This window comes from Felis catus, chromosome B4 (assembly GCF_018350175.1).
Source record: "Felis catus isolate Fca126 chromosome B4, F.catus_Fca126_mat1.0, whole genome shotgun sequence".
In the NCBI taxonomy this organism is placed as follows: domain Eukaryota; kingdom Metazoa; phylum Chordata; class Mammalia; order Carnivora; family Felidae; genus Felis; species Felis catus.
In genome coordinates, this window is record NC_058374.1 from 131,107,008 (window position 1) to 131,125,589 (window position 18,582).

Genomic DNA, 18,582 nt, shown 5'->3' on the forward strand with positions numbered 1-18,582 from the left:
GGAGGGGGGCGTGGAGGGAGTAATCACCTGCCAAGCATAATCAGACCTACTGCACCTCAAACAATCAGTCTGGGGGCTCACCCCCGCCTGCCCTGTAGCTGGTGTCCTTGGGTCCAGAAATGTCTGGTTGGATTTTCCTGCCCAGGCTAGGGAGGGATGGTTGCCTGGCTGCATCGTGCAGGGTGGGGGGGAGGGGGGAGGGGCTCTGGGGGTCTAATTGCCCCTTAAACAAACTTCTAAATAACCCGCCAGTTTTCAGCCTCCCGCCTGGCCATCTGCGGTGGCTGAATCCCCCACTTGGAAGCTGCCCTGGGATTCTGCAAGGCCCGGTGGGTTGCGTCTCTTCCACCTGCAAACCCTCCCGCCCCCCCCCCCCCCCCGCCGCCCCTCCTGCAGCACAGCAGGCGCTTGGGTTTGCCTTCCCCGGGCCTCTGTTAAATCATTTACCACCCCTCCATCTGCTCTCCGTACTTGTGTGCTGGGCGCTAGTCTGGGTTCACAGGTGTCTCCTGGTTTCCTTGAAGATGAGAGCTTGTGTTTCTGTTTCGTGTTCTCCGTATCGTCGTCGTAGTGGTGGTGGCTGCTTTTCAGCAAGAGGGAGGGGCCAGAAGCAGCTGTGGCCCAGCACCCCGAGACAAGACCCTCCTCTTTGCTCTGTTGCATACACTTCTGTGGTATGTGGATCGACCACACGGCAGGTGTTGAGTTGCTGGTCGGTCCGTCTCACCGGCCCCTGAGCCCCCTGGGGAGCGCGGGGCCGGGCGTCACCCTCAGGCACCTCCAGCTCCCACGCAGCTTGGCATGGAGCCCCTGGCTCTACGTGAGAACTGAAGTGAACGAACTTCAAGTGACATGGATGACTGCTCACCTAGCTTAGGGCCTTCAGAAGTCTTCTAGAACCCTCCTAGATCTCCGTCGCCCTCCCCAGAGCCTAGCCTGCCCTGCCTGTTACATCCCATGAGGCCTGGATGGAGTCAGAGGTCCCCAGAGGCGACTCTTTCTCTGGTTGCGGGTTGGGGGGCGGGAGGTGGGGGGGGGAGTTAAGAGGGGAGGGCGGAGAGGCGAAAGAGCAGAGGCAGAAACTTTTCTCGGCCCCAGAAAAGTCGCCGTTTCGGCATACCACGGTATTATTTCCCATGATTTTACGAGGTGGCCGGACTCAGTGGGATGCTCCTCTGCTCCGCATGATTTTGGCCGGGGCCGCCGTCATCCGGGGACTCGACTGGGCTGGCACATCCAAGATGGCTGACGCGCACGACCGGCGCCTTGGCCAGGATGGCTGGGAGGCTGGGCTCAGCTGGGTCACTGGAAAGGCTGGGTCTCTCTCTCTCTCTCCAGTAAAGTCTATTCTTCTGTCTGCTTGTTCGTTTACATCAACAACACGCACGTATCCAGCGTGGACTAGGTCTCAGACACCTGCTAGGGTCATGGTGAGCCATCCAAGCAGAGGGGCCATTGCCCGGGGCTCCCTGCGGACTCAGCTGTCCCCACTGGGCTGCGAGCGAGCTCCTGAGAGCAGGCCCACGCTTGACTCACCCTCAACCCCCGCGTTTGGCACACCGGCCCAATAAGCATTTGCTCGGTGATTGGGTGACTGAATGAATCAATAGCTGGGCGAGCATTTCTTTAGGGCAATGGGCGTATATCGTGCCATCTGGGTCGCACAGACCCCCTGAGGCTTCGCTCTCCTATCCAAGGACCTATCTGGTCCTCTGCCACTTTGCACAGCGATACAGGAGGAAGAACACGGCCCTGGGAGACCCAAGACCTCAGTCACAAACGCTGTCAGCTAACATCAACAGAGGCCTGCCCAGCAGGGGCGTAACCAATAGGTGGTTTCATTTGCCTTTTGTTCCCCTAGCAAGGCAGCCGTTGGCGCTGGTTCTGCGGCCACCCGAAGTTGTCAAGGATCCCCCCCTCTTTGCGTCCCTCTGCTCCTCCACTCTTAGCCTGTCAGCTTGTGGCTGCCTGCTTGTGCTTTCATGTGTATAAGATGGCTGCTGCAGCTCCAGACATCTCATCATTATTCATCGGGGAAGAGGACAGGACAAAGGGCAGTGGCCATTTTTGCGTTTTGTGTTTTTTTTTGGGGGGGGCGGAAGAAAACACAAACTTTCCCAGAAGCCACCTCTCCAGCTGACTTACACCTGCCTTGCTGGCCAGAACTGTGCCCCCGTCGGACCCCAGCGGCAAAGCAGGCCGGGAGAACAAGTGTTTTGGTCTGGGGCGAGGGACCTCGCGGCTCTCCCCGAAAACTAGGTTTCTGTTAGCAGGAAGGATGCGAGCAGTGGGAGGAGATGGGAAAGGAGAGTGTCTGCCTTAGTGAGTTGAGCTCCAGCCCGACTCCCGTGCCCTCCTGTGCCCCTGTTTCCCTCTCTGCAAAACCAAGCTACTAACACCTACACTGGGGGGCCCCGAGGGGGGTTAAATGAGATAATATCGGCTAGGTGAGAACGCACGGTGGTGAGAGAATTTATTTCCTGGCATTGCTGTTGGCATAAAGCAAGGGCTGTGCCCACTGGGGCAGGCTCGGGGGAAGAGGCACGTGGCAGAGACACCCGCCCCCCACTCCGCGCGCCCTTGGCATCTAGGGAAGTTAGAGGCGCAGAGGAAATTCTTCGAGGAAAGAGGACCAGACCAGGGTGTGCCAAGGGCTAAGACGAAAGAGAGGTCTTTGAGGAAATGAGAGTTCGGTCTGAGGCGGGAGGCGGGGTGTGGCCAGGCCTCGGGAGTCAAGGGAAGGGGTCCCAGATTTATCTGGAGGCCCCGGAAGAGCCGGGAGCAAATGAGGTTCGCTTCAGACTCTGGACGACCGGAGGGGGCGCCCCAGGGCTTCTAAACAACCAGCGTGTCCGATTATGGGGGGTGATGGGTCTGTGTTCGCCACATGCTAGCGAGCGAGCAGGCGTGGGGTTTTCAGGGGGGGGTGGTTTGTTTCCGTGGTGAAGTCACCTTAAAAACAGAAAGGCCTTGTCTGAGCGGAGGCTGAGAGGCGCCATGGGGTTTCCCCCCCGCTAAACCCAGTTCCTTTCAAGGGGGTGGGGGTTCCTGGGAGGCCGGTGAGGTGGAGGGCCCTGCCTCTCCCAACATCAGGACTTATGGGGGCGGCTGGGGGGGGGCGGGGGCGGTGAGGAGAGAATCGCGGAGAACAGAAACCCAAAGCATTTCGCGGGCTGGCAACCGGGGGGACTTCTGTGCCGTGGGGGACGGGGTCTTAGACCTCTCTTTTTTTATTCCGGCCTTGTGGCTTCCTTGTAGCTTCTCCAGAGTGTCAGCCCCCGAGGGCAGGAGCTCATGTGCAGCACTGGACCCCGCACCTGGAACAGAGGGAGAAGGCGCGCCATAAACATGCATTGGATGCGTCCATGAAGCTTGGACAGAGGAGAGCAACCATCCACAGGAGCGCAAAGGCTGGCACTTGTCAATTAGGAAACTCTAAGGTGGGAGCACAGTCCCCTCTCTCTCTTAAAGAAACTCGCCTCCAGGGACGGGCATTGCTTCCTTACCCCGTGGGGACCCTTTCGGTGACCCGCAATAAGGGTGGTTGGGGAGTCCTGGCTGCTCGACACCCATAATCCCGAACTCCAACAAGGGCTCAGTCCTCCTTGGGGAGATAACCCCTCCACCTTAAGTAGATAAGGTTCTTATCGGCTTGGAACCACCCCTTGCTCCAGCATGGGGTGTGGTCCAGGCCTGGCCAATCAGAGCTCAGCACCCTCCCCCCACCAAATAAGATTGGTTGAATATGACCCGCAAGTAAGCTGGTCCAATCAGAGTAAACCTTAATTAGAACTTTGCCTGGGGCAGATACTTGTGCCTTTTTTTTTTTTTTTTTTTTTTTTTTTTTTTTTTTTTGCCGAACTTGAACCCGGAAGAATGCTCTTGAGAGACACCTGCCAGAAAATGAACCAGACAGCAGGAGGCAGAGCAAAGAAGTACAGGAAAGCGAGCCCTGATGACATAATTTGAGCCCCCCCCTCCTTGATCAAGCTGCACCTGAAGACACGATCTTTCCAAATTTAAATCAGTAAATTTATTTTCTGCTTAAGCAGGTTGAATTAGGTTTTCCATTTGCAATAGCAAAAGTCCTGGCTGGCAGCGTCTGAAAGTTTTAAGATTCCTACGGGCAAATGTAGCTCAGGGTCCTGTGAGCGGTGGAGAAAGCCTCGAGGGGTGGCAGGAGTCCGCGGGACCCAGGGTTTTGACGGGCGGTTGCAGGTACCCGCCGACAGTCAGAGAATTTGGTTTATTTCATGTTGTCCCAAAGAAGAGCGCTCAGACCAGACGAGCAAACTTCTGAGACACTCACTTTGGCTCAGGAGAAGGAGAACTTTCAGACAAGCAAGCCCACCAATATTGGAGTAGTAGCCGGCCTCAGGAGGGAGCGAGAGACCCGTCCTTGAAGGCATACTGGCAACAATCTGGCCCGAAATTTCCAGAGGGGATTCAGGCGTCGGGTGGGACTGGGGTAAAGGGGTAGACGCTGCCATTGTGTGGCAGCGGGCACGGACAGCACTAATGCAAAGGGGGCTCCCCTCTGGCCCGGGGAGGTGGGGGGAGGGCAGGAGCAGCAGGGGTTGGGAACAGAGCCTGCGAATTCACACCCTTCCAGCCCCAGGGGGCCTCTGGCCCAGAGAAGCCCATCAACCAAGCTCTGCAGCCCTCTGCTAGGAAACACCACGGGCGGGGAGGGGACAGCGTGGCCAGCCGCGGTGCCATTGGGCTTTATGGGAGGGCCCTGGAGGTCAGAACCGTCTGGCTGGGAGGGCTGGGTGCAACCTGGAAGGCAGACACGCAGGGGGTGAGAATCTGATGGCAGGCAGAACCGCCTGCTCCCTCGCGGCTTTCCCAGCTCAAGGCTCACGGCCGCCTCCTGGCTTTGGCTCCAGGTTGGCCCTCCCACCAGTCCCCCGCCACCAACCCCCCCCCCCCCCCGCTTGCCCACCACACCAAGGCCTCTCCACCCTTCTAGTCCCACGTCTCCAGGCCGCCTCCAACCCACACTGGTCCCCCTTCTAACCCCACTGGAGTCTCAGCTCAGTCTCCCCTGCCTCCACCCTTATGCGCGGTGCTGGCTCCTCCCCGCTCTCCTGGGGGGTGGGGCCAACGCATCTTCCCATCCGGGTCCCCATCCCTGGCCTCCGGGGCCGGGTCGGCAGGGTGGGAGCCTAGCGACACCCATGCCTTGGCTCTGGCACCTTCCTGCTGGGAACTGGGCTCCACTGAGCTGGACCGGCTCAGGCAAATAGGGAAACTGAGGCCACTGCGATGCTTGCCCTTCTGTCTTGGCCTAAACGCCATTCCCGGTGAAACGCAAGGCCGCTGAGCAGTGGCTAAACACCCCCCACCCCCACCCCGCCGCCCCCCAGCCGGAGCCTGCTGTGTGCAGGTGGAGGACGGGTCACGACGACGCGGGGAAGGGGGCGCTCTTACCCTAAAGGATGCTGCAGGGGCGCTTCTGTGGCCGCGTGGGCTGGGGGCACAGGACGGCCCGGATCGCCTCATCGAAGACGGTTTTCAGGCCTCGCTGGGTGAGGGCTGAGCACTCCAGGTATTTGACCGAGTCTAGGGTGGGGTGGCAAGAGGGGAAACCCAGGTCAGGGGCGGGCCCTGGGCAGAAACCTCTCCCAAGCCACACAACTGTGCCAGGCTGTGGGGGCCACCTGGGCTGTGCCGCTCAGAGGAGAGCATCCACAACTCTGTGCCTCGGTTTCCCCATGTCTGAAATGGGGAGCTTGGTTTCCAAAAGAGAGGCTAAGACCCACAAGAGCGGGTCTGTATCTTCCTGAGACACGTAAGCCCTGGGGGAAGGCAGGCAGGAATTTCGACACATTCCTAAAGGAAACAAGGGCTCCGGCAACAGTGAACTGAATCTCTCCACGTCTCAGTTTCTCCGAAAAACTAGCCGCACACCTGCCTCCACGCTTCCCCCCCGGAGGCCTGAGGCGCTCACAGCCCGGTCACCAGGACCTTCCAAGTGCCATCTGACCATTCCTTAACATCGTCCCATTTGACAGATTTGGAAACTGAGGCTCGTAGGTGGGAAATCATTTGTCCAAAGTCACATGCTGGGTGTTTCTCGGCCACCTTGGGGCGGCTGGGGACTGTCAGTGAGGGGAACGGGAGTAGAGAGTTTTCCCTCCCTGTTGAGGGGACCAGCCTTCTCCCACCTGACCGCTCAGGGCAGGAGCCCGGGGCACAGACGGTCAGGCGGAGCCCTTACTCCCAGGGGCCGCGTTCATGCCCTTCTGGAAGGAACCTGCCTGAGTTCCCGCGTCTGCTACAACACAAATCGTTTCCCTGAAGTAAGGAACCACAAAACCCCTTCTTTGAGAGGGCTGGGGCTGACCTCAGGAACCAGAGGAAAGGCAGGGGCAGGAAAGGGAACTTCGTCCCCCTAGATTCTGCCCTTCTGGGGGGAAGGAAGCAGACCAAGGCTGATAGGTGCCCCTGCCAAGCACTGAGCTGGGGGCTTCCAAAAACCCTGTGAAGAAATACTGTGATTCCCCACTTCCCAGATGAGGAAACAGGCCCAGAGAGGGGAAGCCTGGGGCCCAGAGACACACAGCTGGGTAGAGGAGAGCCAGGACCTCAAGAGGGACTGCCCCCGGAAGGAGGAAGCCCACACATGCCCTGGGGTTGGGAAGAAAGAAAGGGCAGTGACAAGGAAACCGAGGTTCAGAGAGTATGTCACTTGCACAAAGTCACATGCTGGCTGTGTCCCCTGCACTCAGGAGCATATTCCCAGCAGGGAGCGCACAGAGTGGTCCCAGGGCCTGGCTGGCAGAGGCCAGACTCCCTTGGTTCAGGTTCAGGTTCCGGAGCGTCATCATCTTATAACCCTTTTGTGCCTAGAAGGGTGTCGCCGGGCATTGGCCACTGTCTCCCCGCGAGGGACCACAGCCAGCGTCGACTTCTTCCGCACCCACCAACTGCCTCCTCCCTGGCACCTGCCACCCCCTTGCTTCCTCTCGGCTCAGTGGCATCCAGAGCAACGGCCCTGAGTGGAGGTAGAGGGAGGTGGTGGGAGGGTGCTGGGCTCCCTTCAGCTCTGCCTCTGATCACCCTAGGACTCTGGCCAGTCCCCCTCTCTGTGCCTCAGTTTCCCATCTGTCTAGGACATGGTGACGCGGGACGCGTATCGAGCGGAGGCAGGTGGGGTAGAGGAGCGCCGAGGGCGTGGGGGCAGGTCAGGGGGGCCGCAGATGCCCTTGATCTCCATGACTAATGGAGCCAAGTTGCCAGCTTTGGATCTGAGCTCTGCCCTAGCCTGGCTGGGTGGCCTTGAGCGGGCGACTTCTCCCCGAGCTTCACTCTCCTCTTCTGTAAAGTGGGGTCAACCAGAGAGCCTCCTTCATGGTCGCCGGGGGAACAAGGAGGGGAAGTACATGGCCCAGCGCCCAGGAGGTGCTCAGTCTCCATCAGCCAGCCGCGATTATAACAGCCGGGACCTCAGCTGCCTCCCCAACTCGCCACCACAGGCTGGGGGCCGAGGCGGCCGCCGCCCTTCTCATCACACCAGCAGGTCCCCCTCTCCGGCCTCCCCTCTGGCCTAGGCTGGTCCGAGTCAAGTTCAAAGTCACTGCCCCTGCCCCTGCCCCACCCCCCACTGGGGATCAGCTCCGGGAGGGAGAGGCTAGAGACCAAGGCAGGACCCGGAGCCATCTCCTTATAGAGGAGGAAGGACCTTTGGGGCGTGTGCAGGCCGGCCCATGTGGACGGAGAGACTGAGGCCCAGAGAGGGGGGGCCGCTCTCCCGAGGTCACGCACACAGTCAGCTCTGGAACCAGGACCGGAATCCAGGCTTCTAGCCCCCTTCTCCTTGTCCCAAAGCACAGGCTTTAGAAGCGAAGGGCTCACAGGCAGGCTGGGGAGTCAGCCCCGGGCAGGAGGAGGTGGGGGACAGGCCGGTCAGAAAACAAGAGAGGGCAAGGGGGCAGGCCCGGTGTTTGCGAGGAACGCCAGCAGGCCTAGGAGCCAAAGACCCCAGGATGGGGCCCGGGACCCAGGCTTAAGAGGCAGCCACAGGCCCCCCGAGAAAGATGGCCATGTCAGTGGACTAGTCACAGGAAGGGGGTGGGGGTTGGGGGGGGGCAGCTGCGGTTTCTCTTCCTGTAGAGATGTGAGTCCCCGGAGCCCTCCCAGTTCCGGCGGAAGGAAGAGTGTGGGGCTGAGGCAGGGCCGGGGCGGGGGGTGGCGGGGAAGGGGGCCCCAGCCTCCTCAGGGACCAAACCCTGGGCCTTCAGGAACCTGTGTCGAGGCAGAGCGCCCCGGGCAGCTGGGTCACTGCTCGTAGTGGCCAAACTCGGCTAGGGACGCTTGGCTCTTGGGCAAGAGCCCCACCCCCAGGCCGCAGGCAGGTCAGGCCTTGACCAGGGACAGCAGACCCAGGTGCCAGGGGAGAGGCTGGACCCATCGGTTCTGGCCTCCCCGGTGCAGGCAGCCCTGAGCCGCCACGAGGAGGCCGCCGAGCCAGCAACGTGCTCTCTTGCATTCCACTCCCAGTTCCGTCACCTGCTGGCCCTGTGACCTTGAGAGGTGACTTTACTTCTCTGGGCCAGTAATCGGGAGGCAAAGAGGAGTTGGCCTGAGGAGGGAGCCTGGGGAGAGGGAAGTGAGAAGGAGGCAGAAGGGAAATCACCCCTTCAGACCTGAGGCAAAGCACCTCCTCCGGGAAGCCTTCCTGGAAAACTCAAGCTCGACTTGGCTGCTCGTCCCCAGACAGCCAGCCCCCTCCCGGCACAGCCTGGCCCCGGAGCCCCTTTAATCCCGCGTGAGGCTGAGGCGGGCTCCCCCTGCAGCTGGCTCCCCTCTCTGAGCCCGAGCCCCGAGCCCCGTACCGATCTCCTTGGCCAGTGCCAGGCCCTGCGGGTAGGTAATAGGCGCCAGCTTCTTCTCCTTCAGCCTCTCGATGGTGTCCTTGTCATCTCGCAGATCCAGCTTGGTGCCCACCAGGATGATGGGCGTGCTGGGGCAGTGGTGCCGCACCTCAGGGAACCACTGGGCGGGCGGGCGGGGGGGTGAGAGGCGGTGCGGGCAGGAGGGGGCACGGAACGGGGAGAGGAGGGGCACCGAATGTGAAGAGAGAAGAGGGGCGGCGAGGCGGGGAGGAGGGGGTGTGGGGAGGAGAGGGGACGAGGTTACAGAGGGTGGGGAGTAAAGCTAACCACCCCAGCCCCCTCGGAGCCCCCTCTGAGTCTCACCCCCGGAGACTCACAGCCCTGGTTGGCACTGGGGACCCTCCGCTGCCCCTGCCCCTGCCCTAAAGTCATCAGCAACCCCTCCCCGGGTCACCCGCCCCAAGCCCCCAGGGCCCCACTCTGTCCTGCTCACCTTGGCACGGACATTCTCGTAGGAGGCAGGGCTCACAAGGGAGAAGCAGATGAGAAAGACGTCCTGGGGACAGAGCAGGCAACGGTCACCCGTGAGAGGCCTGGAGGCATCACCTGGGCCCTTCCCACACCTGGGCAGCCACCGAGCTGTTTGTCGATCGAGGCTTTTCTAAGGGACTAATCCTCACACGACAGGCTGCCCCATTCTACAGGTGGGGAGAGTGAGGCTCACGGAAGCCCGGGGCCTGTCACCCGGGATTCCAGAACCCGTACTCCTCACCGGGCACTCACTACCTACCCTGTGGTCACCAGCCCTTTCCCGGCCAGCCTGGAGGGAGAGCCTGTAGGCTCGCCCCCATCTCTCCTCCCCTCCCCAGCACCCCTGGGACTCAGAGTCCTGGGCTCCCTATTTGGGCCCCGTCCGGGGTCTTCCTGCCCCACCCTTGGGCAGCCCCCGGGGGGTGCCAGAGCCCATGAGGCAGGGGGGCCGGGGAGATGGGCACAGTGAGAGCAGGGTAGCTGAAGGCAGGCGGGGAGGGGAGGAGGCCCCGCTCTGGCCAGAAGGGTCATTACTGACAGGGGCAGGGTTGCCCGGCCCTGGCCCCAGGGCATCGCCCCCAGAGGGAGCGGGACGAGCTCAGGCTGGGGACAGGAGGACAGGGAAGCACACCGTCTGTGGGTAGGAGAGCGGCCGGAGGCGGTCATAGTCCTCCTGCCCCGCGGTGTCCCACAGCCCCAGGTTCACGGGTTTGCTGTCCACCATCACATTGGCTGAATAGTTGTCGAACCTGCGGGGAGCAGGCAAGACAGGAGGGTCAGTCTCCACGCCCCGGACCCCGGGCCCTCCTTCCGGCCTCCCGTTGCTTGGTGCGGAGGCCCAGGGAGGGGCGGCCACCGTCAGACTCGCACGGCCCTGTGCAGTTGGCTTTCCCTCTGGGTTTTGCTGGTTTTTTCCGCATTACTGATTCATTACCTTAAAAAAAAGTGTTAAATGCAGGTAAACCTCCAGAGAAAGACATGGTCTGTCCGTCCCTTTTCTGCCCTTGGCCTATCTTTTGAAGAAGTGACTTTGGGGGCGGGGGGCGTCGCAGAGCATCCCCCCTAAGGCTCGACCCGCATCAAATTTACCCACTTCCTGTGCTGCACTGATGTGGGTCACCCTGTCGCGGGTGGGGTCCTCCCCTGAAACAAACCCTGAGAGGAGGAGGTGGCAGCCTCGGGAGGGGAGCGAGGAAGAGGCAAAGAAGGGACACCAGCTGTTCCGGGGGGCGCTATTGAGGGGTCCCAGCAGAGGCAGCTGGGAGACAGGGCGCCCCCCCGACCCCTGAGGTGCAGGAAGCGAGGTATTTGTCCAGCATCCCTATCTTGCATTGGCAGAAGGACCTCTGGGGGCGCTAAATTCCTGGTCTTCCAGGCTGGTGGCAGGGGGCTTGGAGTGGGGGGGGGGGGTGACACTTTTGAGAAATGCCACCAGCACATACAGGAAAGACATGTGCCAAAGGGTTGGGTGGCGGGGGGGGGGGGTGGTTGTTGCTAGGGGGATGCCAATAGCGACAGCTAAAATCTCCCACCAGCACCAGGGAGGCCTCCAGGGCCATCACACAAGCTTCCAGACTTTTCTTTCTTCTTTTTTTTTTTGTGTGTTTTAATCCAACCCAACACTATTTCTCCCTACACATACCCCTGAAAGGAAAGTGCTGGTTTTTCAGCCTATAGAAAAGAAGACTGGGATCAGAGAGGTATAGCCGTCTGCCCAAGGCCCCACAGCCAGCGAGGGACCGAACTAAGTTAGAAGCCAGTTGCGTGGGGTCCCAGCGCTCACGTCTGACGCTCACTGCCCTGTGCCCCAGCTGGGTTACCACAGATGCCCTCACCTCCTGCCCACGAGGGCTAGGGATCATCACCTTGTCCCTCCCCACGAAAGCCACCCGCTCCTTGTCCCCTGGCCTGGCCCACTGAGACCTCAGGATCCTCCTCCTTCTCTCCTCATACACCAGCCCAGCTCTTTCCCGGGCAAGGCTCACGCTGCCCACCTCCCTGAGCTTGATCATGGCCGTGCCTCCCACCCAGACGCCACCTCCCGTTCAAGAGTCAAATCCCTGCCCAGGCAGTTCCTCCACTGCGGTGGGGAGGGGGAGGGGGCCACCCCCTTCCTCCAGCCTCCACCTGGAAAGAGCTCACTGTGCCCTCATTTAGGCAACCGCTTTATCTTGACCTTGAAGAGGCAATCCGTGTGTCTCTATCTTGCTGGGGGTCAGGGCTCCACAGGGCCCTGGCTGCTTCCCAGGCCTGGCACCCAATACATGCAGGTAGATGGGAAGTAAAGCCGACTGAACTGAAGCCCTTGGAACGCCACCTCCTCCAGGAAGCCGCCCCAGAATGCTGCTTGGTGACCGGCTGCAGAAGCCCCAGTGCTTCAGGGTGCCTCCCGAAACAACTGTTCTGAGAAAGACCCACGCACGCACCCCCAAAAGTGGGCAGCCTGCTATTTTTAGCACCCCATACTTATTCATCCATGGAGTGTTCCGGTCACTTCTCAGTTCCTCAGAGAGCCCCGCTCCCTACTGCCTGGAAGCTGCCACAAACACTTCTCTGACTCTCCACTCTGCTTCCTCCCTCACTCCGCCTCCCCAGTGCCCAGCTGACTCTTACTCAGCCGCCTCTAGCCCCGTGTCAAGGTCATCTCCCCTCTAGCCCCATGTCAAGGTCATCTCCTGCAGGAAGACTTTCCTGCCCCCCAGCCCGCCCATCCAGGCCCCAACCCAGCAATCTTTGCCCAAACAACAGACACCACGCCTGGCTTGTTCCTCACTGCACCCTGAGGCCCCTGAGACATTTGTCACATAGTAGGGGCTCTGTGTACCAACTCTAGCTACCAGCCATGCCCTGGGGGATTTCAGGAAGAAGGCGCCATCCAGGGAGACACCGCGGGGCATCACGGGAAAAGACGCACCTCTGGTGTCTTCGGCTTCGGTCGGAAACATTCCTTTGGGACACGCTCTGGAAGGAGGGACACTCTCCTCTCTAATGTCCAGCCTGAAATTCTGGTGCCAGAAAGCCTCCCAAGATTCCTTGTACCATCCACACACACACACACACACACACACACACACTTGTCCCTCCCCAGAGGCCCAGCTGCCAGAGCCGGAGGGATTATTGCCAAGGATGCACCAGCGGTCTACACCTCCCGGGGGGGCCCCTTCCTTGAGATCCACAGGCAGCCAGCACCAGAGGAACCGCTCTGGCCAGCCCTCACCCCCTTACCCAGATGAGGAAACTGAGGCCCACAGACAGGAAGGCACTTGCCCAAGATCTCACAGTCAGTCGGCGGCAGAGCCAGGACTAGATTCAGAAAATCCCCACCTGGGAAACATTGAGGCCACTTCAGAGCTTGAGGCTCGGAGGCTTGAGCCCGGGCCTGGGGCATCCCTGAGCTGGGGGGAAGGCAGGGAACTCACGTCTGCTGAGCACCCAGAGCCGCCAACGACTATTCCAGGCCCTTCGTACCTGGGCCACTTCAGTGGGCCCAGGAAGCAGCTGCTACCATTGTCCCCATTTCACACACGAGGGACACACACTCAGGGAGGCTCGGAGGGACCTGCCCCAGGTTACATGGGGCTTTGGTCCCAGCCCTACACCTGCAACGGAGTGGAGGAGGGGATTGGGGGCAGGAGGAAGGGGGCTCAGCCCCCAGCATCACCTGACCCCCACCCAAGCCCACCTTCAGAAAGGAACGCAGAGACCAGGGGGCATGCGTGGCTGGTGATGTGGGGACCAGGGAGGATCGACCAGGTCAGGCAGGGTGTGGACCACCGTTAGGACTCAGGTCTTGGTCCTGAGGACAATGGGGCACCGCTGAGGGGCTTCACCAGGCGGGGGGGGGGGGGGGGGTGGACGTGATCATCTTGGCTAAGAGGAGCCACGGGGTGGAGAAATCTGGAGAAGGGTAGCTGGGGCCAGCGAGGGAACCACACCCTTGGCGGCAGGAGGGTGGGCGGGGGACAGCGAGAGCCCAGAAGGGGCTGGACGCCATGCTGTGCACAGAATTCCACACTTGGCTTGCCAGGAGGTGAAATGAAGACGAAAACCGAGTCCTGGCCAAGCTGACCGAAATTAACCGGGTGTTCTTTTCTCCCACCAGCTGAGCCGCCCGGCGGTGGCAGAGTTCTGGCACCTTCTCGAAGCAGCCAGAGCGCCCAGTCACTACAGAGCGCCAGCGACGTGCTCATGAGTTTCAGTCTCCCCATCTGTTGGACCCTGAGCTGTCAACCCCCCACGCCTGGCAATGACTGTGCTCAGCTCACCTGCTCATCTGACCATGTGCTGGCCACACACGTGTCCCAGCCTCAGCAAACCCGACTGTCCCCAGAGGAGGGGATCCCCCCCAGGAAAACAGGGATCTCCTCTTTTCCCTAGCCCCACTCTCCCCAGCTGCCCCCGCCCTCCAACGTCAAGGGCTCGGCGTGACTCATCTCCCCCTCCCCATCACAGAGGAACAGGCGTGTAGTAGGAGCCTCTCGGAGGGCTTGTCCAGAGCTGAGCGACTCTTGTCCCGGACGACAAAGGAGTGTGGCATGCAGGACTGGCCACATACTTTGCAGCAAAATGAAAACGCAAGACCCCTTGTTCAAAAGTTAAGAATTTCAAGATGGCCCTAGGGTCTGACCCAAACTCCCCAGAGTCCTGGGAAGGTAGACCTTGCCTGGTTCATTCTTATCTGTCGGTCTGCAAGGGGCGTCCGGTGTCCCGAGCCCACCAAGGGCCACCAGGAGCCCGGGTTCTCCAAGTCGTTGGCAACCTCTGGCCCTAGCCTGGCCTCTGCTGGTCCCACCGTCTTGCAGCAGAGAGCACGCCTTTCGTCTCCCTGCCCAGGAGAGGTGCCCCGGCGGTGAGCCTGGGATTTCCCAGCCCAGCTCTGACCTTATAAAAAAGGGAAACGGAGGCTCAGAGAGGAGAAATGATTGGTCTAAGGTCCTTCAGCGAACGGGCCCCCCCCCAAGCTGGGACAGGCAGAGAGGCAGGAAGGCAGGCCGGGCCAGGGCACCGCCGGTGACAACGGCCTTTCGCGGGAGCTGCGCCCTCTCAGGCTTAGAGCCAGTCCTGCCTCCGCATTAGGAGATGCCTGATAAACACTTGATGATCCATGGCAAACGGACGGATACGGCAGGTGCAGACAGGGTTGGACACTGGCACCAGGCCATGTGGGGACTCGGAAGCCAAGCTGGTGCTGAAGCCCGTTTTCCAGGGTCCCTACCCAGGCTTCTCTGCCCTGGCCCGGCCGGCTGCTCGGCGTCCTGGGGGGCAGGCCCCTTGGGCACCGTGAGGCTCGCAGCTTCCCCCGTGGGTGGCCTGGGTATAACGGCCACCTCTCCTGAGGACCGAGGGAGGGCACACATGTGTGACATTTCATGCAGGACGCGGTAGGCCCGTGTTCTGACGGATCCTCCGAGGGCCTCTCCATGGAGTTCAATTCAGGCCAACACGGAACACGTCTATCAGGTATAAGACGATGTGCATGAGATAACGGGGTGACCGTAGAGTACAAGGCTCCCTGCCCTCCAGAGACACAGTCACAGGAAGGATCAGATGCAGTCACTCGAGGGAGTGAGAGGTCCCTTCAGGCTGGATGAGAAAGATTCCTGGAAGTGGGGGGTGGGGGGCACGGGAGCTGGCCTGAGGGTCTTAGACGCCTGGGAAGGAAAGGCACTCCGGGCAGCAGGAACGGCCTGAGCAAAGGCCCTGAGGCCAGAATGCCCAGGGAGCGTTTGGTGGGCACAAGCAGGCAGAACACGAAGCAAAGTGCTGGGCCACGATGCCGGAAGGCGAGGTGGGGAGAAGGCCCCGCAGAGCCTTGAATGCAGTGCTAAGGGTTGGGGAGTTGTCCTTCGAGGGAGGGACCCGCTGAGGGTTGGTGGGGGCGGGGCAGGCGCTTTCCCACTTACCCTCCCCTCCCGAGGCTGCCACCCACGAACTCCTACATACCCGCCTCCACATCCCACAACAGGGCAGGGCTCCCCACTGGCCTCCAGAGGGCACTGCCCTCCCCCCTAACAGCGTGCGTGCGTGCGTGCGTCTGCTGTCTGCTCCCCCATGTCAAGGCCCCCGACTGCCCCCTCCTCCAACCACCCCATCCCAGCCCCTCTTCTGGGACCCAGCCCCACATCCCACCTCCTGCCGAGGCCCGGCTGGACAGGGGCCTGCTCCCCGGTCTCTCCCACCCCGGGGGCCCCGGCCCCCGCCCTCCATGCCTATCTCGACGCCGATCGCTGCTTCCTGGCTGGATCATGAGTCACCTCTGCCAGGCAGAGACCCCCAGGTGCCCACACGGGCCGCCACACAGGAAGTGCCTGAAAAGGGGGTGGGCTCCCGGATGCCACTCTCCTCAGCCTCCCAGCGCCCCGGCCCTCCCCGCCCCGGAGACTCACACGGTGGGGATGTACTCTCCAGGGAAGGCATTGGTGGTATAGCTGATAAGAAGGCAGGTCTTGCCCACGGCTCTGAAAGGCAGAAAGTTCGAGAGGACAGCGGTCACGGGCCCTGCCCGAGACACGGCGGTTTCTGAGCACCTGCGCTGTCCCCTGGCCCAGCCCTCGGAGGGGGGGAGACCCGGGCCCACGTCTCTGGGCCTCAGTCTCCCCGTCTAGAAAACGGCGATGCGTCCATCCTCCCAGGAGTGTGCTGAGTAGTAAATTAGGATGAAGCTTGTAAAAGAGGCCAGCACCATGTGTGACACAGCGTAGCAGCTTGTCCGTGTTAGGGAAAGCCTGTCCCTCCCAACCTCACCGGAGAGAGTAACAGTTAAGAACACAGACTTTGGGCGTCAGAGAGGCCTGGCCTCAAACCCCACGAGGTCTGGGCCAAATTGCTTAACTTCTCTGAGCTTCAGCTTCCCCACCTGTAAAATGGGTCTAATGTGAGGTGGGTGGGAAGATTGGAGAGAGGGGAGAACCGGGCGCCTGACCCACAGTGAGCGCTGAAGAGGATGGCCACGATTCGGGCCCTCTTCCCTGGGTCTGCGAGTCGGCTGGGCCGGGAGGGGGCACAGGTAGCGCCATGGCAAGCCCGGGGCCAAGGGGGCGGCCCCCGGGCCCTCGTTTCGTCACTTCCTGTTCTGAGAAGGCTGGCCGCCTTCTCCTCCCCCACCGCCGCCCTCCCCAGGGCCTGCCACCAAGGTAACTTTGAATGCCTGGAACGTTGCCCTTGGCTTCTGCCCTCCCCGCCTCAGATTAGGTACAAAGCAGAAGTGAGCAGGGCTGGGCAGAGAGGCGGGCAGATAAGGCCGGCCAGCGCATCCGAATCAGCGAGGGCCGTCTGATAAACCGACCCGCTCCCAGCAGACCCATCGGAGCCAGAGTCGGTCCGTCGTGTCAGGGCCACTGCGACCCAGGGCAGGAAAGAGCTGAGCCTCCCAAAGCCTCAGGCTGCCCCTCTGCAGAATGGGAGGGTGGGAACGGAGGGCTGCCCAGCCGGAAACGCTGGGGTAGGCCGGACTGCACCCAGGATGCCCCTGTGGGGTGGACCCTGAGACGCTGTTACGGCTGGCATCAGAGATCGGCATCTCGGACCAGTCGTTGTACAGATGAGGAGACTGAGACCCACGGCTGAGAAGGCCCCTCGGCCCAGCCTACCTGGCACGGGCCCTCCCAATCACCCTCCCACCCCTCCTGCCCTCTCCCTTCCCTTCATGTTCCCCTCCCCCTTCTGCTCTTTGCCCACATCCCCCACGCGCCGCCGCGTCCTCCCCAACCAGGCAGGCTGAGGGGGAGGGGAGAGTCAGGGAGGGAGGAGGGGAAGGAGGGTAATATTTATTGAGCACCCTGAGCACAGGACAGCCCCTTGAAATATGTCAGGTGACCCCCCCCCCCACATCAACCCCAGGGGCGTGGCCTCTCCCTGATGGGCAAGCTGAGGTTCAGAGAGGCTCTGCAGCTTGCCTGAGGACACACAGCAGAGCAAGCCAGTGACCAGAGCCCAGGTCAGCCTGCGGACGACAGGCCAGGTTCTGGGTTCTCCACCCCCGCCCCATCTGCCTCCACAGAGTGGAAGACAGGTCCCATAAGAGACCTGTCCCAGCTCTCAGGGTGTAGGTGAGGGGCCCCGGGCACATCTACCCCCAGCCCCGCACCCTCCACCACCTCCCCCCAGGCAGCTTCCGGAGGGAAGTGGGCAAAGAGAGTGGAGCTGTCCTCTGCCCACCTGGGGGGGGGGGTGGGGGGCTTTCTCTGGGCCCCGGGGACAAGAAGGGAGCAGCCCCTCCCAGCTGCTTCCCGGGGACTCCTACATCGGCAGGGCGGGAGGGTCTCCGGGGTAACCCAGTCGGGCGGCTCCGGCCAGGTGAGACGTTCAGCCAGGTACCTACCCATCTCCCACCACCACGCACTTGATGGCCTGCATCGCGTCCGGGGCCTGGGAGGCGGCGCTGGTGACAGCTCGGGGCACGGAGCGTTTCTGCGGGCTCCAAGGGTTTGGAGAGCCTGGCGAGGTCCCCCCTGACGGAAGAGCAGCTCAGTAGGACGGGAGGCAGGAGGAAGCGGAAGGGGAACTTACCCAAGCTGCTGCCCCAACAGCCGATTGCAGAGGGCGGAGCGTGCGGTCTGGCAGATCAGCCCGGGGCCCCTCAGGTGCCGGCTGGGGCACCGACAAGAGACCCGGGCACCCTCTGGGCTGGGGCCTGACTTGTTGCGCACGGCCCCGGGGTTGGAGCAGTTCTCCAAAGGCTTAGGGCTTCCTGAGGAGCTCAGTCCACCTCGGGTCTAAGTGGTAAACACTCAATGAGCTGAAAGTGTGTGCCCTGCACGGTATTCAGGTGCCGGTGAGTCCAGGGTGCAAAAGGGATAGCCCGTCCCTGGGGAAGATAAGACCTCGCACGTGTGTCTATAAAACAAGGCAGGAAGCGATGGGGCCAAGAGGGATCTCCAGGGAGGGGACCTCGGGGCTACACGAAGGGAGAACCGGGGCCGGGGAGGTGACATGTGAGCCAGCACTTGAAAGGCGGTGCCGGAGGGAGGACACTCCAGGCCGGGGGATTGCATGAGCGATACACAAGGCTCCCCCAGGCACGGGGATCCCAGAGTGCGGAAGGAGGGAGGGGCGCGGGGGGTGGGCAGGAAGGGAGGTGGGGGGCCGCTGATGGAGAAGGAGAAATAAAAAGGAAGTTACGGGCAGTGCTCCACACGAGCCAGTCCTGTGCTCGAGGCCACCCTGGGGGACCAGGCACCCTGGAACAAGGATCCGTGACCCGTTGTCACGA

At 61.7% G+C, this 18,582-nt stretch overlaps 1 protein-coding gene across 4 annotated transcripts; it reads right to left on the reverse strand.

Annotated features, from left to right (window-relative positions):
* Window positions 1–2,444: 2,444 nt before the first annotated feature.
* RAC2 (Rac family small GTPase 2) lies at window positions 2,445–17,873 on the reverse strand. Of its 4 annotated transcripts, XR_006601101.1 has the most exons (8): window positions 17,692–17,872; window positions 15,758–15,829; window positions 10,003–10,120; window positions 9,334–9,396; window positions 8,841–9,000; window positions 5,434–5,565; window positions 3,507–4,779; window positions 2,445–3,317 (listed from the first exon to the last, which is right to left on the reverse strand). XR_006601101.1 is itself a non-coding variant. In XM_023257478.2 (7 exons), exons 1-6 carry the CDS (start codon window positions 17,724–17,726, stop codon window positions 5,435–5,437), a joined length of 558 nt encoding a protein of 185 aa, XP_023113246.1. In that variant the 5' UTR covers window positions 17,727–17,873; the 3' UTR covers window positions 2,445–3,317; window position 5,434. The 4 variants fall into 4 exon arrangements, 3 of the variants coding, with proteins under 3 accessions (XP_023113246.1, XP_023113245.1, XP_044918260.1); XM_023257478.2 differs by lacking the exon at window positions 3,507–4,779 and having other exon boundaries at window positions 17,713–17,873; XM_023257477.2 differs by lacking the exon at window positions 3,507–4,779 and having other exon boundaries at window positions 17,692–17,870.
* Between the last annotated feature and the right edge of the window lie 709 nt (window positions 17,874–18,582).